We start from the raw sequence: 25,946 nt of genomic DNA, 5'->3' as shown, positions 1-25,946 counted from the left end.
GTCTCCCGCGGTCCGCAGCTGCCGCCGGACTTCAGTACCCACGGCTGCTCCAGCCGCGCTCCTCTCACGTCTGTGTCTCCGGACGCTAATTACTGTTGCATGGGTTCCCCGCCCCGATTGCCTCCCTGTATAGTTCTCAGGTAGGGGGGGGGTGAAAATGAGTGCTCCCCGCCGCTTCTGTGTTTTGTTCGCTGTGCCTGCCGTGTTTACACAAGTGAGCAGCAGCCCCGGCTCCGGGTCATCGCTCTCCGCTTTGCCATTTTGCTCGCGTCGCTCAGCTCGGTCCGGAGCTGGAGAAAACACCCTCAAAGCTCTGCGATCTCTTCAGTTTTTAGACCGGAGCCACGCCGCCTTATCCATTGTTGGGCGGCGATGGGGGATTTAATGCCGTTTTATTGCGGGCCTTTGGCGGAACTCCCCGCTCACGCGTCTTCTACCATTGGCCTCCAAGCCACGCCCCCTTCAAGCATCGATACTCTTAAGAGGAGACCAAAGAGTCACTTTACACCAGCCTACAGCTGGCATAACCATATTCTGAAAGCCATGCAACTTGCACACTTAACTGCTTCCAAGAAGCATGTAACGGATCTGCTTCCAAACAGGAAGTAGCCTCTTTTAATAGCTTCTTGAGCAGAAAGCTCATCCTCAATGGCCAGGCAACCAAGGTCCACTGGGAGCCCTGACTCGGGCTTAGCCCAGGCACCTAATAAGATATCAAATAGGGCCTCACTATATGGAAGGACATGTTCTTCTCCCGTTTGTAAAGGACCTCAAACAAAGAATCTGCAGACCTCTACACTGTGGGCAGTGATAAATCTAAAACTGCAGCCATTTTCATCAGCATGTCTGCAAAGGAGGAACTTGCCTCTGTGGCAAGACTAGGGGGAGTGAGTAACTGATGCTGGTGAAGTCTAGTCAGCTGGCTTTACCAAGAGCTGTAAGCCAGCTCTCTTCCACTTGAAAGACAATTATATCTGAAATGAGCTGAAAAAAATCATGCCCCGGGTGGACCTCTTGACGCCTCTTCATGAAGAGGAGCTACAAACTGTACACCCCCTTCAGGCTGCTAAGGCGACTCCAACCCCGATGTCGTACGACGCCGAAGCGGCGACATCTCAACGTCGACAAGGGGATGAGAGGCATCTTCGACTGGCGCCGCCGACATCAATGTCTGAGTCAGTTGGTTAATGAATGGCGTCAATGGCAAAGACCCTGAAGGGCTGTGAGCCTGCACCAAAGTGATGTCATCTGACGTCGGCCGACGCCGATCCATCAACTCCGATGACCCCACCATCACCAAGGAAAAATCCTCCGATGGTGTCCCACTCACTCCTCGGAGCCTTGAAGTGCTCCAGAGGGAGATGGGGTTCCAAAGATGAGATGTAAGGAATCATAATATTCCCTCATCTGAGGCATCAATGCCCCGGCTCTCGGAAACACATGGAGACGTTGTGCGGTGTCTCGTACGGCTTCCTCAACCTTCGAGCGGGAGGAGCCCTGGGAGACGTAGTCGCCCCACGTTTAAGTCGGAGGATGCGATTTCAACTGTCTCTTGCCTTTCGACCTCCCCGGAGGATGACGTCCTCTAGATCGGCTTCTAGATAGACTCACCCCCCACCACACACACATGCTCTTCCTGAGACAATGAATTCCGAGACTGGGAAACCTCTGAGGATCACGAAACATGCGCCACCATCAATTTTAAATGCCGCTCCTCCAACAATTTCGGATTCAACTTCTGGCAGGAACCACAATTCTCTGCGTCGTGGTGTTCACCTAAACACCACATATAAGTTGTATGTAGGTCCTTCACAGACATCTGTCGAAAGGTTTAAATCCTTTCGACTTCAGACAAGGCACACTGTTCCACCAACACCAGGTGCCGAAGTAGGACTGTAAAAAAGACCTTAGGAACCCCTTCCCCGCGTTACAGCGCGGAAAAGAAGAAACGGACGTCCGCATGCCGGAGGGGACTTGTATGGCTCCACTGACATCCTGTTCTGAGGCAACGTTATTGCGGAGCCATACGATGCTGTCCCCGGCGCACGGAGGTGCTGCTGAACATTTTCTGGATCCAGGCTGGCTCCTGTAGAGAATTCAAAGTTAAGGAATCTGTGGTTAGATGTCTTTATCAGATAGTAACTTTAAGACATGACAAAACTTACCATGTTCCCTTCTACAATGTAAATCACACCTTGCCTTTAGTTATTATGTCTGTATCTTCCTTTATTAGTCGTTTAGTGGTCACCAAAGCTAACATTTGCACATAAACACATTTTGAGAATAAACTTTTTTTTTTTTTTTTTTTAAATCCTAGCCTGTTTGGAAGTTAAAGTAATAGAATCTTGATGTTGGAAATATTGCCATCTTATGGCAAACTAGAGGTGCATTTTATGCAAGCTCAAAAATGAATTGCTGTACTTTGTGTTGCATAGTTGGAAGGTTTAAAATGCAAATCTTGGAATGTGGAAACTCTGACTACATGGTGGTTTCAAAATACTTTTCACTCTTTTCACAAGACGACATGGCATTTCCCTGTGATTAGAACACCAAATGAAGTGTTTAACCATTGCAAATAGTTATCTGACCACCAGCCTTTCCAATTTTTGACTAACGTAACCAATGAGCATCTATAGTTTAGACTACTGCAGTTAACGCAAGGCCGAATGAAATTCAGCTCGCCTCCTCATGCCTTTTTGGCCTCTAACAAGGTAAGTAGGCACATTTTCCTTACTACAGATAGGATCTTTTTTTCTAGGGGTAAAATGAGTTGTGCCAATGGAGTTCTTTCCAGAATGAACCCAGTCTTGCCTTTTCCTACTACTGTTTATATCCAACAGAAACAATTCACTTATTTTTTGTAGTCTGTGTTTATTTGTTTTGGGAATGTAGAGACCACGTTGCATGTATTGATTCAGGTTTAAGATAATTACCCAGGTCCTCTTTCTGAAAGGTTCCTGGACACCAACATGGTACATTTGTTGAAACTGATTCAGTAAGAAAGGTATCGGATCATTTTAAGGTCTCGCCTAGGCAGCGCTTGTGTTGTCTTTTCGAGACATGCTGTATTCAGGATATGTGCAAAAAGAAGAAAGGAACAATTGATGGACAGAATGCAGAACAATGTCATACATTCACCCCAGTACAGAGATCTGGGCCTATCGTTTTTTTGCTCACGAAAGATGGATTTAACCCAAATCTCTTCACTGGGGGGTGAATGTATGATTTATTCAGCATTCCATCCATCATTTGTTTGCGTGGCAGTATTCAGAATATGGGCATAAAGCTCCGCCCACTTTCCGCCCATCTTTTTAATTGGCTTTTGTCCCTGTTCTTTGTCAATTGTTCCTTTTCATTGGTCAATAGGCTTAGTAGTCCCTCCTTAGTACCACCTTGTCGAACAAGTTACTTACCTTCGGTAACAATATATCTGTAAGAAACAGTAGTTAGTATTAGATTACTTACCTTAGAATATTCCCAGGCGTCCGTCTGGATCCGGAAACCTTTGCGTAGCAGTTCCCTTGCGCGTCGGTAGGTGTCGTCTGCGCCTCCGTGTCCGTCGTTGGCGCCGGATTGACGTCGCCAGAGTACTTCGCCGCCCTCATGCGCTGATGTCAGTTCTTATACACAGCTTTACTGGTCCCATGAAACCAGGGCCCTGAAAAAGGAGGACCTGAACCCTAGATATCGGTTCGCAGAACGAGGAGGATGGGTGGGGCTGTAAGGAAGCTAATACTAACTACTGTTTCTTACAAATATATCGTTACCGAAGGTAAGTAACTTGTGCATCTGAAAGAAATAGGTTAGTATTAGATTGCTTACCTTAGAATAGATATCCCAGCAATACCAACCCCGGTGGTGGGTCTGCGAACCAATGATCACACCAGAAAGTCCTGGAGAACGGAACGGCCAAAGAAGCCATCTCTCCGGACTAGGCTGTCCAGGCAGTAGTGTCTTGCGAACGTGTGTAGCGAAGCCCACGTAGCTGCCTTACAAATGTCCGGGAAGGGGACTCCTCAGCCCAGGGCAGTAGTAGTCGCCGTGGCTCGAGTGGAGTGGGCCCTCAGCCCAACAGGCGGTTCCTTTTTAGCCAAAGAGTAGCATACCTTGATGCACAACACGACCCACTGAGAGATGGTCCGCTTCTGCACCGCCCGACCCTTCTTAGCGCCCACGTAACCAACAAAGAGTTGGTCATCCACCCAGAACTGGCGTGTGCGATCCAGATAGAATGATAGCGCACGTTTTGGGTCCAGACGGTGGAGCCTCTCTTCCTCTTTTGAGGGATGGGGGGGCGGAAAGAAGGTGGGCAAGGTGATGGACTGCCCGATGTGGAAGGCTGTGACTACCTTGGGCAGGAAAGAGGGTCCCGTCCGAAACACAACTTTGTACAGGTGGACAGAAAGGAAAGGAGGTTTAGAGGAAAGAGCCTGGAGCTCACTCACTCTCCTGGCAGAGTTGATGGCAACCAGGAATGCAGTCTTCAGAGTAAGGAGACAAAGAGGACAGTTATGAAGTGGCTCGAAGGGAGCGCACATCAGATATGTCAGAACAAGGTTCAAGTCCCACTGAGGCATCATGAAAGGAACAGGAGGGAACATATGAGTGATTACAACTGGGGACTTGAACAAAGAGGGCTGATCAGGGAGCCTTAAAAAGGTGGAAATGGCAGAGAGGTAGCCCATCAGAGTGTCCAGAGCAGAGCCCTACTGGGCAAGAGTAGGAAGAAAGAGGAGAACCTCGGAAAGAGAGGCAGAAAGGGGATTCACAGCCCTTGCTGTGCACCATGCCACAAATTTGTTCCACCTGCATGCGTATACCGATTTTGTGGAGGGACGCCTGGCTGCCAGATTCACATTACAGACTTCAGGAGTCAAGTCAAATGGCCTCAACTGCCGCTGCTCAATCTCCATGCATCTAAGTGGAGACTGGACAGGTTCGGGTGGAGGACCGTCCCCTGCTGCTGCGACAGAAGGTCCTTCTGAAGTGGCAGACGAATCGGGGGATCGACAGACATGCTGAGTAGCTCGGGATACCAGTATCTTCGTGCCCAGTCCAGAGCCACAAGGATGACTTGGCCCGGTCGTGCCTGATCTTCAGGACTCTGGGCAGAAGTGGTATAGGCAGAAAGGCGTACAACAGACCGCAGCGCCATTCGCGACGAAAAGCGTCTCCGAGCGAGCGAGGGAACCTGCCAGGTGTTGAACCACCAGGGTCACGCCCTGATGTTCCAGCCACTGCCAGAGGCGCAGAGCCTCCTGGCATAGGGTCCACTACCCCACCACATCCACAGAGCTGCTGAAGGGTATGGAATAAAGCCAGATTGGGCATGCGGTCACTAACCAGTCAACTAATCACCCTAAGACGCAGGCTCATGAGGCCCTATCACCACGCTTCAAATAGACCATATTAGGTCATTTTTCATGATAATGCCTCACTAAGGGCCTACTCAGGCCCGAGGCTAAACCTAGCAGCCGATTTTTGCTGTTAAGTTTTAGGACCATAGGCATTTAACATTTAGTTTAGAATTGAGTTTTTTGTAGGGATCAACAGAGGTCCTGATAAGTAGGCAGGAGGGGGTCTGCCTATGAAACAGGTCATGTCGACAAAGTAGACCACACTTGTAATTCTACTTACTAACCCCCTTTTTAATGTTCCCAGCTTGCGAAGCCATTAAAGTAAATTTTTCGACTAGCCAGGGAATTTTTACCCTTTTTTTACACTACCATTCACATAAATAGGTCCCTACACTCCCTAACACATATCACTATCCTCATCACATCACATAGCCTATTGTAAAAAAAATAAGTGCTCCCGCGTCACTCGTAGCTCGAAGCATGCCCCGCCCCGTAGAGGGACGGGAAGACCCCAATGATGGGAGAATGACACTATAGGATTCATAGTGTGTGAGGGGTATTTTAAAAACACACAGTGCCCTCATTCTGCCACTCGCAGAGAGGCCTGATTTTCAAATTGCAGTGTATCCACGAGTTTAGAGAATATACAAAATCAAATCAAATTAGTCACCACTCACATTGATAGAATCCTATTGTTTACAAGTCTAGTTCAGGAGGGTGATTCTATCATCTCCTCTACACTTCCCCAATTGATTGTTTGGAACGTCAGACAAGGCCTCATTAAACGGCAACAGAGGTTCCGAAGAGCTTGCCTGCGATTTACGGACCTCAGTGAGGAGGTTAGTCCTCAAGGCCGGGACGGGGAGCTCAAGAGCCAAGGCAGCGTCAACCACACTATAGGCAGCCCCGTCCTCCATAGCCACGGTAGGAGGGGAGACAAAACCAGTGTCTGGCGAAGTGTCCAGACCACTGGCTTCCCCTAGCTCACCTGCCCAGTCCTGATAAGACTGGCACTCACGTGGCGGAGGATCCTCAGACCCCTCCCAATCCGCTTCGCCACCCATCTCCTGACACTCTGGATCAAAGGATGGGGCTGGGTCATAGAAGTAAAAGCTCCCATCGGCGTCGAATGCGGCGTCGAGCGGCGCCGCTCCGGCACCGGACACGGATCGAGGGGAGGACCGGGGACAACGACGTCCTGGGGCGACACCCTAGGGTCCGGCGACGGCGAGGTCGTAACGTCGACCGGCGACGACCCGGAACCGGATCCAGCGGGGCCCTGCGGCATCGGGACCGTCGGCGCAGGGGCCGAAGCACCCTGCCCGCTTGGGCTCCCAGTCGGGGCCGCTTGGCCCGAAGGCGCCGCGGAACCAGGCGGAGGAGTGAGCAACCTCATGGCCGGTAGGAAGGTGTCGATCTCCGGCGTTGCGTTCTGCCCAGGGACCGGCGGGTATGGAGCAGGCTGCGGCGGAGTCGCCCGAAACCCTGACCGCGTCGCATGAGTGTCTGGGGGGAGTCAGAAAAGCGATGTCGCCTCTTCGACTTCTTGTGCCTATTGCCTGAGGACTTGGAGCCCGAGGAGTGGTGTCGACTCCCGGAGCTATGATGACTCTGGTCCCGTGACTGGTCCCTCGACCTCCTTCTGGACCGGGACCTCTAACGGAGCGGGGCCAACTGCCGGAATTCGAGGCGCTTGCGGGACCGCTCCCGCCTAGCCTTTGATGTCAAGGCCCGGCAGTCGGGGCACGACTTGTCATCGTGGTGTTCCCCTGGCAATGCAGGCACCGGCGATGGGGGTCGGTAACTGACATCAGTTGGTTGCAGTCGACACAGGGTTTGAACCCGGGCATCCCTACCGGCACCGTCTGAGTCGTTCGACTCGAAAAACAGATCAAAAGGATTGAAAAAGTTTAGTCAAAAAATTACTAAAGGGTACCACTTTTTCCGGATCGGCGCTTGCTGACGCAGAATAAAGAACTGACGTCAGAGCACGATGGCGGCGTCTAAGTACTCCGGCGATGTCATCCCGACGCGGACGACGGACACGTAGCAGCAGACGACACCTACCCAAGCGCAAGGGTACTGCTACGCAAAAGTGTCCGGATCCAGTCTGACGCCTGGGGATATTCTAAGGTAAGGAATCTAATACTAACCTGTTTCTTTCAGATTCTTCTTGTAACCTCCCATGAGGACACCCCCCTGTTACGTATGTTATGTTATATTTGTAAAGCGCATGGCTTCCCTGGCAATGGGACGTCCCTGTGCTGACAGCAAGGTGAGGTGGGTGAATGTAGGGGAGGAACGGCCAGCGAAAGAGTCAGGTCTTCGCCTCTCTTCTGAAGTCTAGGTTGTTGGAGGTACTTCTGGTGGAGAGAGGCAAAGAAATCCAATGGGCTGGCGCGATCACCTTAAATGAGCGCCCTCAGGCTCTACGAAACCGGGAGACCCGCGCCACATGGAGATCAGCTGAGCGTAGAGCACTCATCGGGATGTAAGGGAGGCAAAGATCGCTAAAGATCGCCTGGTCAGTGCTAGAGTGAATCTTGTGAATGATGCAAAGGGCCTTGAATTAGATTCTCTGCTCTATGGGCAGCCAGTGCAGTCAGTGCAGAAGGCCGGTGACTAGGCAATGTTTGGGGAGGGCAAACGGCGTACGAGCTGCGGTGTTCTGGCCGAGCTGTAGCCTTTTGTATGCTGGTTTGTTGTTACTCCCTATGTTTAAATTACAGCCTTCAAGGTACTATTTTCTTAAGTCTTCAGGCAAGACACACACTTGGTCCTAAGCTAGGCTGGCAGTGGTTACTTCACTCACTAGAACATCTCACATCTATATGAGACTGTCTATACATTTCTTTTCCTCATCTCCACACAGAGTACAACCTTATCCGAAATTAATGTAATAATTAGTTTGTCAAATTTCTAAGCTACTAATTATATATATGGACATAGCTATTTGAATGTCCTCTTAGTACTGTCTTGCATGCAATGCTTTATGGGTAGGGTGGATTTACTATATTTTCTGCAGGGAGGCAGTACCATATGTGACCACAAGCGGTCCCCTTTTAGCCATGTATGTCGCTGAATCCTTCTGCATGGCTAGGTAAAACAATCATTGCCATTTATAATGCCAATAACTCCAACTTTATAGACATGTAGTGCTGGCTCCTTGCTCACTAGGGACCTCTAGGACCAGCTTGCAGTGCTGGTGCCTTGCTCACTAGGGACCTCTACGAGCAGCTTGCGGTACTGCACCGAGACATGCAGGTCTAGTGCCTTGTTCACTAGGAGCATCTTGTGGTACTGCACTGAGACATACAATTCTGGTACCTGGCTCACTACACAAGCATTTGCAATGCACTAGGCCTCAAATTATTGAAAGTATGAGCTATTGGAGTTGCATTATTATTTGCAACTCCAGTACCTCAAACTATTAGCAATGTGAGACCTATTGCGTTGCAATTGCTTGTTGAAATTCTTATAGAATTACTTTTTAACCCCTTCCATGCTGATGACGGAATCGCTCCGTCATCAGCTACAGTTGAGCTGTGCTGATGACGGAGCGGTTCCGTCATGGCCCGGCCGCCGCGCCTGCGCGGCGCTGATTTCGCGCCTGCGCGGGCCTTCTAAAGAGCAGGGGCGGGTCATGACGGAACCGCTCCGTCACCAGCACAGCTCAACTGTAGCTGGTGACGGAGCGGTTCTGTCACCAGCATGCGGCGGCCGCGCGGCCGCCCCGCCCCTTTAGCGCTGCGGCGGAATAGCCGCCGCAGCGAAGGGGTTAAAACCATGCGGCACTGAGTTTCCCATATAATGATGTAATGGCTTGCACTATTTCCCTAATGTTGATGGGAGCCCCCAGGTGAGTCAGTGTTACTCACGCAAGTGTATGCATTGAAATTATGCAAAAAAAGGTGAATGCACAATGTCTCTGTTAATAGTGTTTCTTGATATCGTTTGTTATAGAATCATATGAAAACATACACATCTCCTTTTCTCTCAGGTTGCTAGCTCTCTGTAATATGGAACTAGAATGGTTTTAATTTTTAATGAGTTGCCATACTGTAGACTTGCTACCATACTCACTTTTTTTCTGCTCTGTTATGCTAGATTAACCTCTTTTCATAGAACACCCTGATCTTGTTATGCTTCCCCCAGCCCTTTCATTAACCTCTCCAGTCTAAGTGCGGTCTACTTTAAAATAAGACCATTCCACAAAAAGCAGGAACTTGGACCTATCCAACTCAGCAGATAACAGGCCTATATCCAATGGATGTCTCCTAGGTAAAATATTTAGACAAGTAGTATTTACCCAGCTTTCAAAATATATAGAGGCACTGACCCAACCATAATTTTCCTTTGGCTTCAACATGAAACTGTGGTTATGGGTGTTGTGCAAAAAGAACAATTGATGGACAGAATGCTGAACAATGTCCTACATTCATCACAGTACAGAAATCTGGGTCTAAATCCAAAGTTATTTTGCTCCCTATGCCATTCCGGTTCGGATCCAGCCATATGCCAATCAGTCTTACCCCTGTTCACCATGGGAACAGTCCAGCTGAACTGCCAGGCCAGGTCCTCCATGGACTGGAAACCAGCATCCTAGGACCAGTTTTGGGGTATCACCCCACATCAGCCAGGCTAGCTTGCCTCTGCATGGAGAGCACGGGACTTGCTCACGTTACCACTGGATCCAAGCTAGCCTGGCTGATGAGGGGTGTTACCCCAAAACCGGTCCCAGGATGATTGTATCTGGTCCAGGGAAGGCCTGGCTTGGCAGTGCGGCTGGACTGTTCCCATGAGGAACAGGGTCAAGACTGATTTGCATATGGCTGGGTCTGAACTGGGGTGACAAAGTGAGCTAAAGAATGATGATGGATTCAACCTCGATCTGGGGGTGAGTGTCTGCAAAGATTTGCGCTCCGTCCATCATCTCCTTGTGTTTGCGTTAGCGTTATGGACGTTGTGCTCTTTTTTCAGAGTTAAGTCAAGCAGCATAAGTAGGAAAGTGCCCCTTTTTGCATGGTTGCCCCCCCCGCACCCCCTCCCCTCTTTACCTGTTGTTGATGCTCCTTGACTAATTTGCCCTGGGTTCCAGCCAACCAGATACCCAGGGCCTATGTTCTTCCCTAAAACTGCGCTGTTGCAAACCCAATTGGCAACTTTCTGGCCACATGCAAGTCCCTTGTAAAAGGTACCATGGGTACCAATGGCACTGTGACCAGGAAAGGCCTCCAAGCACATATTGTGCCACCCTTAGAGGCCCTGTCCCTAAAAAAAAAATACTCACTCACTCTCTGTGTGCCATGCCTACAACCCAATGCCAGGGCATAGGTAAGCCACCCTTCTAGCTGGGTGCACTATATCACTGGTGAGGGTACAGGTGCATGAGCCCTGTACCCTGACGGTGTCCAAGTCCATTCTTAGACCTCGTAAGTGCAGTAAAGCCATAAAGAGTATATGGTCTAGGAATTTGCCATCACAAACTCTACATCACCATAATGGCTTTACCGAAATCTGGGAAGTTTGATATCAAACTTCTCAGCGGATTAAACCCACACTGATGCCGGTGTGGGATTTAATTCCAAATGCACTCGGAGTGCATCCTAGAGACGCTCCCTAAAAAACGCACTAACTCTATGGTCCTGGCTGACTTGCTGCTCGCCAGCTGCCACCCCCAGACTTGTTTCTGGACCCCTGGGTCGAGAGCCTCCTGCTGTCAGGTCCTGAAACCAAGCACAACCAGGGAAGAGTTGCCAAACCTCCTCCCCCAGGATGGGCATGGTCCACGAAGGGGCAGCTTCAAAGGCAAACCACCTTTGTGAGCTGGCCCAGCCATTTGCTGCTCAATATGGAAAATTGTATAGCTTACTTGGTCATAAAATTGTCAAGAAGAACTCAGAACAGGTCATCCTATGGATAGTTCTATTATTCCATATGCAGTTAGTTATACATAAAGGATATGGATTCCACATAGATTGAGTATCTTTATAAAAGTCTTTATTATTAACTTCACTTGTCAACGATTTTTTTCTCCTATTTTTAGTATATTTCTCAGAATTGTATACTTTGGAAGACAGTTCATAAAACACAGAACAATAGGAACCGAGACAGTTGATGGAGGCAATGGCGGTAGAAAGACTACGCGCGTTGCGGCGTTATCGCCTTCATCAGGTCACCGTCATATTGCACTGAACTGACAGGGTGCATATCAGTGGAGGTAGACCAGGAGAAAGGGCATAGACTATTCTCCCGGTTGTAATAATGTTCTACGTAGTTTGAGTATCAGGCCCGTTGCTTGATAGAGTTGTTGCTGCAGAGAGTCTAAGTCATAAATTAGTGTTAAGGCAGCCACTGGTAGTCATGTAATATGTTGAGCTAAAATCTTCTAATATCTTCTGGAGGATAGTATTGCAAAAGAATTCCGATCCTTGATTCGTGATGTAGCCGGCGCTAGATGTCACAGATATTTTAACCTGTGCCACGTGCGTCTTCTGAAAGAAGGATAGTGCAAGGAGTGCAGATCCTTGACTCGTAGTGAGGCCACCGCTAGGTTTTGTGAGATATTTTAAGCTGAGCCACGTAACATCTGGTACATCGTAGTGGTTAGAAGGCAGCTTCAAGGATGATGAATGTGGCGCGATCGGCGGGTGAAATGAAGCGTCTTCGCTCATTTGCTGCTCCCAGCAACGGACCCCCTCTTTGAGCAGGAGAATCGGCGGGAAAACCAAGATAGGATGAGAGGTGTGCCCACCTTTGCCAAACCCACCCCATCAGGTGGGGGAGGCGAGGAGAAGCACAACTGTCCCCACCATCTTGAAAATGGGGGTGGGGGCAACCAGAGTGAGGCTTATGCACGACTCCCACTAGAAGGTGGCATAATAGGGTGTGTAATCACTACAAGGAAGGGACCCATTCGTCCTAACCTGTACCTACCTGAAACGCCCCTAAATTTAGTATTTAGTGGCAACGCCGAACCTTGCCTCAGACAAGCAAGAAGAAAAGGACTGAAGAGCCGTGCTGAAAGAAGGAGGGCACCAACTGACTTGTCCCTAGCTCTACTGGACCTGTCCCGACCTCCAGCAAAACCTCGATGTGTCCAGCAGCTCCCCAGAACCTGGAGGATCTGCACTGCCTTCCCTACCATGACTATGCCATCCCTGAGTACCGGATTTGCTCATCAACAAACTCTGGCTCGGGCGAAATCCGTGAGTCTGCACCACTCTGCACCCGACGCCCATGACCCGAGTTCATTGGCCCAACACCACAAGGATGTCTCCCTAGTGATACTGACCTGAGATCTGTGGATTCCTGACTTACCTCAAGGGTCCTGACGATGCCTGCAGCCCCTATCTGGAGCATCCCCCCGACTGTGGCCAGAGCTGGTAACGAAAACCTGATGCCAAAAGACACCCCTGCAACCAATGCCCCACCGATTTTGGTGGCCCAACTGATGGTGACCCGGCATAGCTCGACATCCCAACTTACCTCTCCAACCAGTGGTTGCAGATCTTTTTGCCCGAGCCTGCACTGTTTGTTCTGACTGTAGCTGCCCCATTGAAACCAACAGGGCTCCCGACGGCGATCCAGCACTTGGCCCCCCTGTGCTGGTGTGGGTACACCTTGTGTGCTGCTTAGATACCCCCCTTGCCCTAAGCTAAACCCTAGGAGCTTTGCTCTCCTTCAAGTGGTGTGCCTGTGAGCAGCCACCAACCAGAGGCCCCCTACCACCCATTGGATAACATTGGGCTAAATCGCTCTGCACCCAGCTGCCCTAGTCCCACTTAGGTTGCTCTTTGAGTGCATCCTTGACCCTGGGGGAACCATGGTTCTAAACCCATAAACTCAACTCCCAAGACAGATTACTCACCTTTAAACCGAAAACCTGATTTTCTCCCACAGGACTGCATTGACTATTTTTCTGTGGAAAAAGTTTCATGTGCGGAATTGTAAAGTGTATGAAAATCTAAGAAACTGTGTTTTGAGACCCCGTTTTACTTACTTTGTATCCAGGAAATGTCCCAGTGTGATATCTAGGCATAACACACCGAGTAGAAACGGTAATCCTGAAAAGTAATCAAAAGTAATTTGCTAATTTTAACAGACCTATAAGAAAAGTCCTTATTGATCCAGCTTAGTCTTTAACAATCCGTCTTGGAGAATACCAGCATATTTACCTGTACGAAGTCCTGCTTGGTTCTATAAATAAAAATACAACTAAGAAATATAAGAATTATTTTTATACAAAACAGTGGATCGGAGTTCAGTCTTTGAGTGTGTGACATCATTTCTTGCTTGAGTGTGTACTATAAATGCTGAACACTACCTTCTGATATAGCTTTACTACTCGCTCACACTACCACAAATAGAGAGTAAGGCATTATCTACTTTTATGTCTGTAAGCGTTTTGGGGATCCACCTTACTTTGGTATAGCATATACAGAGCCAGCTTCCTACAACATACATCTTTCATAGATCTTTGTAAAACGAAGACCAGGGTTTTGTTCAGTCTGGATTTGCCTAATACAGTACTTGGGACATGCTCCTCTCTGCTAAAACCCCTCAGGCAACAGTCCTTTGAGTTTTTCGTTCCCATTTTGAGGACAGCCGTTTTCTATCTGGCTCTCAAATATTGAAACACCTTGCATTTCTACCTTCCGATTAGGATCCAACTGCCTCTGAATTTGCAAGAGCTTAAAAACATGGCTATTTTTTTGCGTCCGTGTTCTGTCTAGCAGTCCTAGCAGCACGACACTCTATTTGTGTAGCTGTTGCACTCTATATTTATCTACCTCGTCAGCGTGCTGTTCGGTATGAATTTATGCCCAAAGGTAGGCAAATATTAATGTGTCGCTGCAAACGCTCAGCTTGAGCAACTGGTTTCTTAAGAACTTGCCTTCGCCCAAGTAGGCCTCTCCTCTTAAGATCTTGATGTCCAGATCACTGCAGGGAAACCACCACCAGAGTAATAGATAGATGTATGAGATGAAAGGCTGACCCAAAATATTTTTTTTTGTATTAGTACACACAAACTTGAGGTAAGGGAGAAACCACCCCAGAACATTATTTTTTTTAATAGACTTGGAAAACATTTTACACTGCCCTGGAGGCAATCCCCGAGTTAGTTTGCTTTAGCGAATCGGCCCAAGGAACTCAACATTATACAAGTACATCTGTAGTATGAGCCCTTTGATGCTTTGGCTTCTTGTGTGTAAAATTTCATATCATGGAAGGCATTGTCCCAAGTTGCAATTGCACTGGCAATGTGAACCTTCTAGGCAAGTCTCTACTTGTTACCTAAAAATTGTTACAAAACTTAATTGCAAAATTTGCAAATTTAAAAATGATGAACAATATTTATTCCCAAATCCCTGACCCTTCTTTAAAATTTAGAATTCATCAAAAAGTGCTTAAGGAATGGTTGTACTAATGGCGGAAGGCGCTGATTTTTTGTACAGCTTTAGATATTTGTACGTAATAGGAAAGCAGTCCTACTTTTCAAAGAAAGAAAGTAAAGCACATTGCAGTTTCTGAGTGCAATACTACAATTGAGTTAGTCTTTGCTCCAACCTCCTGAGCATTATACTAAAATATTTCCCAATGCAAATGTTGATCCCTGGCTAACGCAAATAACTAATGTATTCAAGGAGTTTGCTCCGTGTTGTGGGATGCATATGAAGAATCACAAAAATCAGTTTATTCTCCGGCAAGTGTAATTGACTGGAGGATGCTTGGAGATTTGTGTAAATGTAAAAATATAATGAAACCGACTAAAAAAAAATCATGGCAAGGCTTCAAATGGAAGGATATCCTAATTTAGCGGTCCGTGGTATAATCACTGATTTCCTCATTAAATCCCAGCAGAATATTGAATGCTGTTTACTGTTGCAATTATTTCATTCTTGGATTGCCCGGTCTATATAGTTCACCGGCCTTCAAGTCAATTGGCGATCCATCCCTTGGAGACAAGCAGTGGCTTTATCAATTGTACTTACTTTAATATTTATAAAGCAAGGCCATAAAAGCTGATAGTCCTTAGTGCCTCTGAGCTATACCGCTTCTATCTGTAATATGTGATACTTGGGACACATCCCTCCTTGTCCCACCTGTTTTGACTGAATTTTTTTGAAAGGTTTTAGCTCCAGCGCTCTTTACCGAAGCCTTTCCATTATTTAGGTATAGTGTGTTTCACAACCATGATGTCGGACACGTTGATCCTTCTTGGCCAAGACCAGGTATCTGTCTTTTTTTTACTAGCTTTTCATTAGAGAAAGTGGCTTTGAGTCGGAGATAATAATTCAAAGACCACCATATCAAGGTAAAATACTTCCTATTCGTCCCACTTCACAAGTGCCAGCTACATTGGCACTTCTAATGCATTATGTAGGCATCAAATCTTGATACTTCACCATGATGCCGGGCATGCTTAAAGGGTTTATTCGGTGTAGAGAGAAACGATTATCTATACCCAGTACTGTATCTCTTGATTTTTATAGCTATGAGGAGTTGTTTCTGGTGCTGTTACTAGATGGGACTTTACTCCGAAGGTGCAAATAGGCGAGAGCCTAAGGTTTAGGACTTAATCTCGGATAATTTACTATTTATGCTGCTTCATACCTGTTGTAAATTCAAGTGCACCTTCTGGACTTGATGAGCTGAAATGCTGTGAATGTGTAGTTGATCTTGTATGGTGGTTTGTAAAAGAAACAAAGATTGTGCCTACTTGTAAGACTATGTTGGCGTCTGGTGGGTAGGGAGGAGTTCTGATTATACATTATATTAAGTCAGCAACATTTTAATCGATTAATGAGCTCTCTGCATGCCTGGATAAAGCAAAGCTTGAAAATCAGGTTGCAAAACCTCTTGTCACTGGTAATTGCCACTTGATTAACCAGTGGAGAGAAACTTTTTGGCACTCCAGTCATCTCAATACAATTAATTGTTTTGTTTCTTTAGTAGCATTTGTTAATGGAACACATTGGCATGACGTCAGTTACATTTCTGTAGCAAAATATTAGCAGTAATGAAGTTGACAGATTATTCTTCCTGTTGACATAGGCAGACTCGCCTAGCAAACCTGTGATCCGACCGTATCGCCGCCCGACTGCCCAAGAAGTTTGTTATCAGAGGATGCGGCAAGCTCAGCAGCAGGCGGCACTGCTTGTTGCCCATCAGAAGGCTAGCAAGCAGCAGGAGATGCAGGTGACCTCAGTGGTTAAAAAAAACTCTCTGCCATTTTCTGGGGAGAAGAAGAGAATTGCTCATGGACAAATTGGAACACCAGCATCCACATCAAAATCAAACCATTTGGAGGGTATGTAAAATGTTTTAACTGCAGGTGTTGGTAATGCTAGATTTTTATGATATTGCATGGGGGTATATTAATTCATCCAGAGCTGACACCAACAGAGGCTTAAGTATCAAGTATATGAACTCGATCTTTTCATGAAGGATTTGGTACTGTCTGAGCCAAATTATGTTATTTTCACACTAGATGTGACAGATTTGCAGGTGTGACATCGTCTTTAAACTTTTATTTTGGGTTCTGTCGATCTAGTGTTTGTAAAACCGTTTTGTATTGATTGTTTTAACTCTGCAAACAGCTGTTCGTCATTTCAAATCACTTTCATTGTTTTAGAAGTCTTTCATTTTTGCAGCATGACTTTTTTTCTGGATTCTAATGCTGTGATCTGTCCTGCCATCTAGTGGTTGTGTTTTTTTGTGCCCCCACTCCTCTAACCACGTCTTTGGTGGAGATAAATTATTCAAGTGTTTTTTTAATTATCCACATTTTTAGGTTTCGTTTTAGCAAAGACCTTTTGCCAAAATGTTATATAGTTATAGGGGATTTTAGCCAGTCCTCTTTATCCACTTGTTTATTATGGTCATTTACATTTTATTCCGATAGTTCAGCTCACTTCAGCCATTGGTTAACTTCATTGACAGAGAGAGCATTCTGTCCTTTCACAAGGACACCATCAGACACAAAGTATTTCTCTCTGTGGTCGGGACTATTATGCAGTGTACCATACCTATAAAACATTTTTATTTTTACATTTTTTTCCTTTCTCCTCATTTTTTTTTATTTTAGCTTGGAACAACAACTTCCCCAAAAGTAAAGCTTTACAAAAACAATGATAAACAAATAATGAAAAATCCAAAAGCTTGGCAGACAACACTAGATCTATTGTTTTTGCTAATGCTGATTTCACTCTCCGCTCACATTTCGTTTCATTGGTAGGGCCTCTAGCCTACCACGAATGGGTCGATTGTCTCCTCTGCAAGGGTAAACAATAATCGTCTTATTTAGCAAAGATTTTCAAAAAAGTAGCAAAAAGGACCAACCACACACAGCCAAATAAAAAAAACAGACTGTAAATAATCTGTAGATTCCCTGATGTGAGACTGCAAAGCAATCTGTGGCAGGGACTATTTTATCTTTCCCAATTGTAGTTGTTAATGCCCAATTTTAGAGGCACTCTTCTGCAGAGTGATGACTTTTGAGGGAGGGGAGCAGGTTCAGTTGAAACAATTGGTGTTAAGTTGCTGAAGGCATTTTCTGGAAGTAGAAATGGGACCCAGTGAAACGAGGGATTGCATACTGCAGGAATTCCGAGGTGGTATGGGGTGGGTTGAGGGGTGTACCATCCTATGGACGATAGACAAGCTATTTCTTCCCACAGTAGCTGAGAGGGAATTGTGTAATGTAAAAAGAGGCCCTACCTAATGTAAACAGTAAATCGAATGAGCCAAAACCATTGTCCCCATTGTAATCCAACAAAAGTGAGCTACAGTTTTTTTTTCCGAGCCTTATGTGTGTTTCTTTTAGTTTTGTTGTTGTAGATTCAAAAGCTGTGCGTATCCCTCTAGTGATTGGGTTCTTCATAAAGACGGTTTCCTTTAGAGTGATTGAGACGCTGTACAAAGAAACTAACTTTAGGTTCTATCCTGTACATGAAGCCTGTATAGAGCCCAAATGGCTGGGAGCTGTGACCCCCATACACTGGGCTTTAAAGGAACTGTGCACTGTGTGATGTAGCAGTTACAGCCATTAATGGCCACTAATGTCAGTGCCATGACTACATTTACTCTTGTAGGAAACCATTAGATTCAAGGTTGATCACTGAGAACTAATAGTCTTAATGGAATCTATTCTCCACAAAGGGAGCTGGGTTGGAGGGGCTCCTAAGAGAAGACTGGCGAGTTTCTTGCACTGCCATGTTTTTAGAGAGGATAGAGCCTGAAGGTTAAGAGTATGGCAGCACTAAGGTGACTCTCTTGGCGAGGATACTAGTTGGTGGCAGAGTCATTGGTAGGTATGCAAAAGCTTGGAAGTATGAAAGGCCTGTATGTAATATAATATTATGGGGACTTTGTTAGGGGAGCAGACCGTTTCAGAGCTGCAGCTTACAGTGTTTGACTTTTTATAGTGCTTTCTGCTTGTGTTGTGGTCTGAAAGTATTCCCCCCACTGCTTGGATTGCTGATTTACGTGTATTGAGGGCTGGTGAGCCATGTGTTTACTGTAGTTATGTCAGACAGATTATGATTGATTCAGATTAATCAGATGAGTAATTAAGCGATTATACTTGCTTAGGAAACATTTAGAACTATATGCAGGAAAGCGGTCCTCAGCTAAATAGTGACTTGACTAAAATCATGCTACTAGGAACCCCAAATGTGTTGAAGCATCATTGGCTCCCTCCCTTCCACATTTGGTCAATTAGTATTTTGGGTCACTTATGTAAAAAAATGTAGGACTAATTCTGGATACACCCCTCTCCATAGATCAAGAAGTTAATATGGTGCCAAGCAGGGATTTATTCTCATAGAAAAGGATAAATAATTTTATATCCCTCTAATGAAGACTTCCTTTGTTGGATGCATTAATGAGTACCAGGTTCAAATATGCTCTTGTCTGGTGTTAATGATTTGATAGCTGAACATCTCCTTGTTGTGGTATAGCTCCCATTATGGCTGAAAAAATGATGGGCATATCACAACAGCAGAAGGAGCATGCATTCACTAGCCGTTAAGGACTCAACCCAGTGCCTATCAGTGCACCTTGCATCACTGCGTTTACAGTGTAGCCCCACTGCACATGGTCTCCTCAGAGTACTGTGGCCTAAAAACAAGGATTCTGGTGGGAGCTCACAGATATTCAGTCTGGGAATAGCACTTTCAAGCATTCACCCAGAAACCTGATACTGGGGCATCTTTCATCAAATTCAAAGCAGACTTAAAAACCGTATTGTTAGGCAGGTCTCTTTCTTTCTGCATGTGGTGGGAATGCTCGAAGCCAAGCCTGAAAGAATGCAAATGTACATTTCACCATTTAGTTCTACTCACTCACTATACTAGTAACCTGGAAATTATACTGCAGAGAATACATTCTGACTATTGATTCAGTGTAAAACAATCCTATCCTTTAACATGCCTGGACTAAAATTGTCTCTCTAAGCGTGACAAGCAGAAAAACCGTAGCACGTAATAAGCTTTCTACATAGCAAGGTGGTTTATTATCTTGGGTCCATAGACTCACCTCTATAGTTAACTCAGCAAGTCCTTCAGTTTTGCAGGCAGGGATAAAAGTCAGTAGTCAGGATGTCTTACTGCAGCACTGCATTTGCATTTCAGAGCCCGATTATTAGTACCAAATTCATTCCACGTTTTCTTAAACTGTATGTGTGAATGCCAAAACCTTAATTTAAGTTAGTGAAAGTCTTTGGACAAACTAAGGTCATACTCTTTTCCTGTGTTATCTTTCATCCATTGTGCTTAATTGTCTGCAAGTACAAGTTTAAATACAAGAAAGAAACTGCTTTCAAAACTGAGCAATTTTCTTTGAATTCCTCTTTTTGTAGAAGTTCAAAAACCCTTTGCTGCTAGCAGTGGTAAATCAGTGAATGGATCTAGCAGTGCTGCACTGAAGGCTCGCACCTCGTCAGGGATGACTTCCAAGACGACCACTACATCTCTGCAGAAACGAGTAGCACATGCTCCTTCATTGCAGGTAAACTACCAACTATTTGGCTTATGGCTCCCTCCATATTCTGGTTTTGGCATTCAACACACATTGTTGCTTGGTAACTTCAGAGGTTAGAGTTGGTGGAAAAGACAATACAAAAGTATAAAATTGTTGATTTATTTTATAAATTAACGTTCTTCATCATTCACTGCTTTCCTTTATTTTTCTTGGCAGAGTGCAAGCTTGAAAAGGCCAGTAATTCCAACAGAGTTTGGAGCCAAAGTACCAACAAACATCCGTCAAAGGTATCTGAATCTCTTCATCGACGAGTGTCTAAAGATTGCCTCTTCGGAGCAGGAAGCCTTTGATAAGGTCCGTATCCTAGTTTGAGTCTAGTTTCTGTGTAGCCTTTTTTTTTATTGCTTGTAAATTGAAGAACAAGTTACTTACATTCAGTAACGCCTTATCTGATAGAGATTCTATCTAGCTGCATATTCCTTTACATTCAAATTATTCCTTGGGGTCGGATTGGATCCATCATTTTTTTCCATGAGTAGTACCTATGTGCACCAGTAGGGGGTGCCATTCGGTTCGGCATGGCGTCGTTCGCGCCAGAAGTGACGTGAGCGGTGCCTGTATAGGTGTCACCTCAGCATCCTGGTGTTGGTGCTTTACATTCCACGTCAGAAGAGCTACCCCGTAGGAAGCTGGCTCGTTATATAGTGGACCAAAATAAGGTACACTGTGTAAAGAGTCCAAGCAAATCCCAACTGGTTTACAGTGTCACAAATAGCACCCCAAATGCTCTTTAGTGGTAACATGGACGAACAGTTAAGCATGTCAGAGGGCAGTGTCAAGCATTGATTGTACACACAAAGACAGTGAGACAGTGAGACACAATACTTTTATATGAATTTCGATACCATCGGATTCAGATAAGTACTTTTTACAGTTTTCAAAAGTTGAGAGTGCAATTTTTGGGAGCGGTAAGGTTATCCTGTGGGGGAACAACATGTACTGCATTGGGCACTTAACAGCGACTTACAGGACTATTCTTCTGCACTTAAGGTGAGTATAGGTCATGGTCCAAGGCCACACCAACATGTCACCTCAAAAGGCTCTGGGGCGTCCGGGTGCAGAGGAGTGTTACAGCGTCAGGTGTCCTTTTCACTTTAGTGTGAGAACAGTCCAGCTAGACCCTTGAGATGCTCGGGCGCGTAGAGACCCTTGTGATTCACTTCTCCTTGGGTTCTGGTGCTGGTGGTGATGTTTTTTGGCGTCTGGTTAAATGCTGGAGTCTCTCGTGGTTGGAGGGGGCCTGCTGAAAGAGGCTGCAGGCAGCGACTGGAAGTTCAGTCTGGCCAGACCCAAGGATGGGCTTGGCTCTTGTGGGTCTCAGGACCCCGTGGGCACAGTCACCCCCCTCAGACTCGGGCTGTGGGGTGCGGGTGCAGAGGCACTTTGAGGTGTCTGGTGCCGATGGTCAGAAACTCACTCTTGGTCTTTGGTTCTGCAGAAGGGAGGCGAATAGGACAGCTGGGCAACTCTTGATGTGAGTCTCCCTGTCCCTGGAATCCCTCGAAGTGTCAACTTTTGAAACTGTAAAAATTTATAACTTGAAAAGTACTTACCTGATTTAGATTATCTTGGAATCTGTGTGTTATTTTTATAAATTGGTGTTGGATTTGTTTGTGTGTCTCACACTTGCTGCCTTTGTGTGTGCAATAAATGCTTAGTGCTACCCTCTGATAAGAAAGGAAGAAGGCGAGCAACGGGAAAGCTGCACTTCCTTGCTATATCCCCTATATAGTTTGTCCAACGGTAGTTCAAGTTGGTGTGCACCTACAACTCCTGCACCTCCCGTTGTTGGGTGGCAGCTGCTAAGCAGAGAGAGAACTACACCAGAATTGGGAGTGGTGCACTACCTGGGTGGTTAATTCAATAAATATGTTCACTTGTTTTAGTTGTATCAAATTCAATCCTTTATTTTCAATGTCATCCTACAATGCAAAGTTCCAGCAAACGCGTTTCGTTCATTAAGCAATGAACTTCTTCAGGGCGATCATGGTTAATGTGATGGCGAAGAGAAATATTCTTCCTGTAGCAGTGTCTTGTAAGCTCGAGGTGTTCATCACAAAGAAGTGTCTGTTTGGCACTTGCGGAAAGTCGCAATATTACAACAGGTGCGGCCTCCATGATAAGGGCCAGAATCCGTGGTTCTGTGATGCAGTACGCCTGGGGGAATCACGATCCGGTCAGAATTTTTACAAATTGGTGTTGGATTTGTTTGTGTCTCATTCTTATTGCCTTTGTTTGTGCAATAAATGCTTAGCACTACCCTCTGATAAGCCTAACTTCTCGCCCGCACTACCACAAAAGAGAGCATTTGGATGATCATTTGTGCCTCTGTCAGCCAACTGGGATTTGCCTGGACTCTCTACACAGAGTAGCTCAGTTTGGTCCATTATATATACCGCCAGCTTTCTATATATTGCCCAGGCACTTTGTGACTGACCTTTTTTTGACCCTTTTGGCTAAGATTTTTGAGATTGTCTCATTGTGTATCGGGGGTGTCCACTAGTAAAGCTAGGTTCGAGGCATGTGGGCTGCTGAATTCATATCTGTGCATAGATCGCCGCCTAGTGTTGGGACGGATGATTGCACATTGTTGTCCTGGAAGATTCTTCGAAGTATCACGAGATAGGTGGCTCCTCCCCCGAACTACAGTGCGCATGGGCATCCTCTTCATCCTCAGATTGTTTTTTTCCGCCATTGGGTTCGGATGTACTTTTCTTTACTCAAGTTCGGAAACTTTCTAAAGGCCAAAAGGACTTCAGGGTTGTTGGTATGGTTTCGATCGGTGCCGAGTTCTTGTTCCAGTTTTCTTGAGCAGGACGTCCAAGAGAGCCGAGTGGCCTTTTCGACACCGGAGGCCTGATCGTCGATGGAACGGAGCCCGTTCAAACGATGCCCCCTATGTAACTCTAAGTACACGCACATCGATGTACAACCGGGGTGCAACAAGTGCTTATCACCGGAGCACGATGAGAACAACTGTCTAGCTTGTGCTCGATTCAGGTCGAAGAAAACGCTTAGACTCGGACGCGCAGCGAGGCAAACTATGTCGAAGCCGGCACCCGACCCGGTGAATATCTTCGACGAAGACGACGATGAGGTCGTCGAGACAGAGGATCCAGAACAGCAGTCGGATCCCGGTTCGGAGCATGACTCCAACTATTATGAAGAAGACGAAGACAACGTAGACTATGAAAACGTCGTCGAGGTAAGGGACGATGTATCCCCCATCGGAGCCGTTGATGACGATTCGAGCGATGAACCAGGCCCGACAGTAGGTACGGGGCCCCAAACAGACACTCAAAGACTTTCAAAGGCTCAGGTCGAGGCATTGCCAAAAGGCCTTAGCCGAGATCATGAAGAACATTCTATAGGCCCGCGTCAAGGCCCGGCTAAGAATACATCACATGAGCCATCAGTTCCACTACTCAAAACTAAACCGAAAGCCATCTAGTCAATAACAAAACCGAAAGTGCTGCAAACAGTCTTCGGGTCGAAAACCTCGAAACCATCGGAGTCGACGAAAAAGTCAGGCGTCGACGACCCTGCGGGGTCGAAAGTAAAGAGTGTCGAACGGAAGATCGGTGCGCTGAAGTCCGTCATTAAAACAAGCACGTCGACCCGTCTAAGTCGACGTCGATGGACAGCGACACAAACAAGGGACTCGAGTCTCGGAAGGTTCTCGACCCGAAGCATCAGGTCGACAGGCCACAGCTTGTTAAAGGCCTCGAGTTGAGAGTCAAGAGCGCCTCCAAGGACCACGTTGAGTCGAGGCAGAAGACGGCGCCTCCGATGCCACAAGCACCGAAGTCGACGCAGGGCCAAAAACTTATTGGCGAAAAGGCAAAGTCGGTCGGGCCTACATCGGCACCGAAGGTGGTCAGTCTGTCTAAAGACACTATGCCACCGATAAAATTCGGACTACCACCGACTGCACGCCCCAAGGCGCTCGAACCAAAACATGGGGTCGAAGCACCCAAACAGGTATCATTAGGAAAACTGAGTCATCCTCTAGAAGAGGACGTTGTGTACCAAGAGCCCTCATATGATGACCAGTCGAAGTTACATATCGACTCCGAATCTGGTAGACTTACTATTTATCAAAGGAAAATCAGGTCGGAAAATCCTTTGGAATCATACAAAATTCCACTCAAAAAGAAAAGGGATTCTGCAACATCACCTGTCCTTTTTAGGTCTCGCCTGTCGATGCGCATGCGCATCGAGCAAGCGAGACTATGGGGGCTTATCCACTCTTTGTCCAACTTGCAAGGAATCGTGGCGATTCCTTGCAGTGCCCGTGACTTTTAAGCTCAATGCGCATGCGCATTGAGCTTAAAAGCGCATGCACATGCCCCCAGCCGCCTGCCTTGCCTACTCTCCCGCCCCCCTCACTTCTTGATTGCACGGCCGCTAGGCCGTGCCTCCCCTACTCTCCTCCTCCTACTCTCCTCCCCTCGCCGTCTGTTCCCGCACTCCTCCCACACCCCCGCTCCGCCCCCTCCCCTGCCTGCCATGTAGCTGTCGCATTTCTCCTCCCCCCTCCCCCCAGCGCACAACGACGCACCATGAGGGCACAACGAACAATGCCATACACAATTTTTAACTTTATGACCCTCTGTGTAATAACGCGAATACAATGAAATCTACGAACAAGTAAACTTGCTACATTTTTTTTGTTTGGTCGGTTATTTCTGGGCTCAAATCTCCACAGGAACTTAACTCAACCACCTGGGCGCCCTTCTTGACAACGGAGAACACTCACCGCACTCTTAGCGGCCACGCTGTGAAGAACGCAAGAGCGGTTGGTGCCCGCAAAGTGGAAGTCCTGAAATCAGCAGTGAGAACACATGGGAAACTGCAGCGCTGGTGACAAGGCCAGGCGCAGGAAAAATCAACCAGTGACGTTAACACGCAGAAGGTGACGCGCAGACGATTTAGTTACAGTCCGGATGGTTCTCGACACCCGAGCGCACCACAAAAAGATGCTTGGGCAGGAAACGAAACCTAGCCACAACCTGCTCGCAAATATAGCAAGCAGACGGCAGAATCGGAGTCCGCATTTTTTCCCTCAGTTCGACAAGTAACTGACTGATAGTTATCCTGAATGATAAACCACATTCTCCTGCCAATCTCACGACAAGTGTTTTTTCAAGGAACCGACCGGATATGTTTCGCGTATTCGACCTCCATTTACAGCATTAATAGTTTTGCAATTGCAATTCAGAGCACAACAGACTTGCCAAGACAAACCTATGACAGGACCGGAGCAATGATTATTCCTTTCTTTTTCCTGTGCCTTCATTAAGTAGCAAGTAAACGCATGCCATAAAGAACTACAATTCCCAAGAAAATCGGGAGTAACAAATTGAAACGTGACATCTAGCAACCAATCAACGTCTCCTTACATTGTCTCTATCGCGCACCAAGGTTTCCTCTTCTTTTTGGCTGCGGAACGTAGCGATGGAATAGAACATCTTACTTCTGTCAGTATTTTTAGCTTCAGATCCTATTGGGAAAAAAGAAACATAGGATCTATAATAGTAGTGC

At 46.6% G+C, this 25,946-nt stretch overlaps 1 protein-coding gene across 2 annotated transcripts in view; it reads left to right on the top strand.

Annotated features, from left to right (window-relative positions):
- Positions 1-25,946, top strand: part of REXO1 (RNA exonuclease 1 homolog) — a 268,509-nt gene that overhangs the window by 59,252 nt on the left and 183,311 nt on the right. For both annotated transcript variants that reach the window (XM_086947165.1, XM_086947166.1), the window contains exons 4-6: positions 16,416-16,671; positions 20,221-20,369; positions 20,559-20,696. In XM_086947165.1, the coding sequence (XP_086803291.1) occupies positions 16,416-16,671; positions 20,221-20,369; positions 20,559-20,696 (543 nt within the window). The remainder of the gene's footprint in view (positions 1-16,415; positions 16,672-20,220; positions 20,370-20,558; positions 20,697-25,946) is intronic.

Source organism: Lissotriton vulgaris, chromosome 12, assembly GCF_964263255.1.
Source record: "Lissotriton vulgaris chromosome 12, aLisVul1.2, whole genome shotgun sequence".
NCBI lineage: Eukaryota > Metazoa > Chordata > Amphibia > Caudata > Salamandridae > Lissotriton > Lissotriton vulgaris.
The sequence above is the reverse complement of the archived record's forward strand: the minus strand, read 5'-3'. Positions and strand labels throughout refer to the sequence as shown.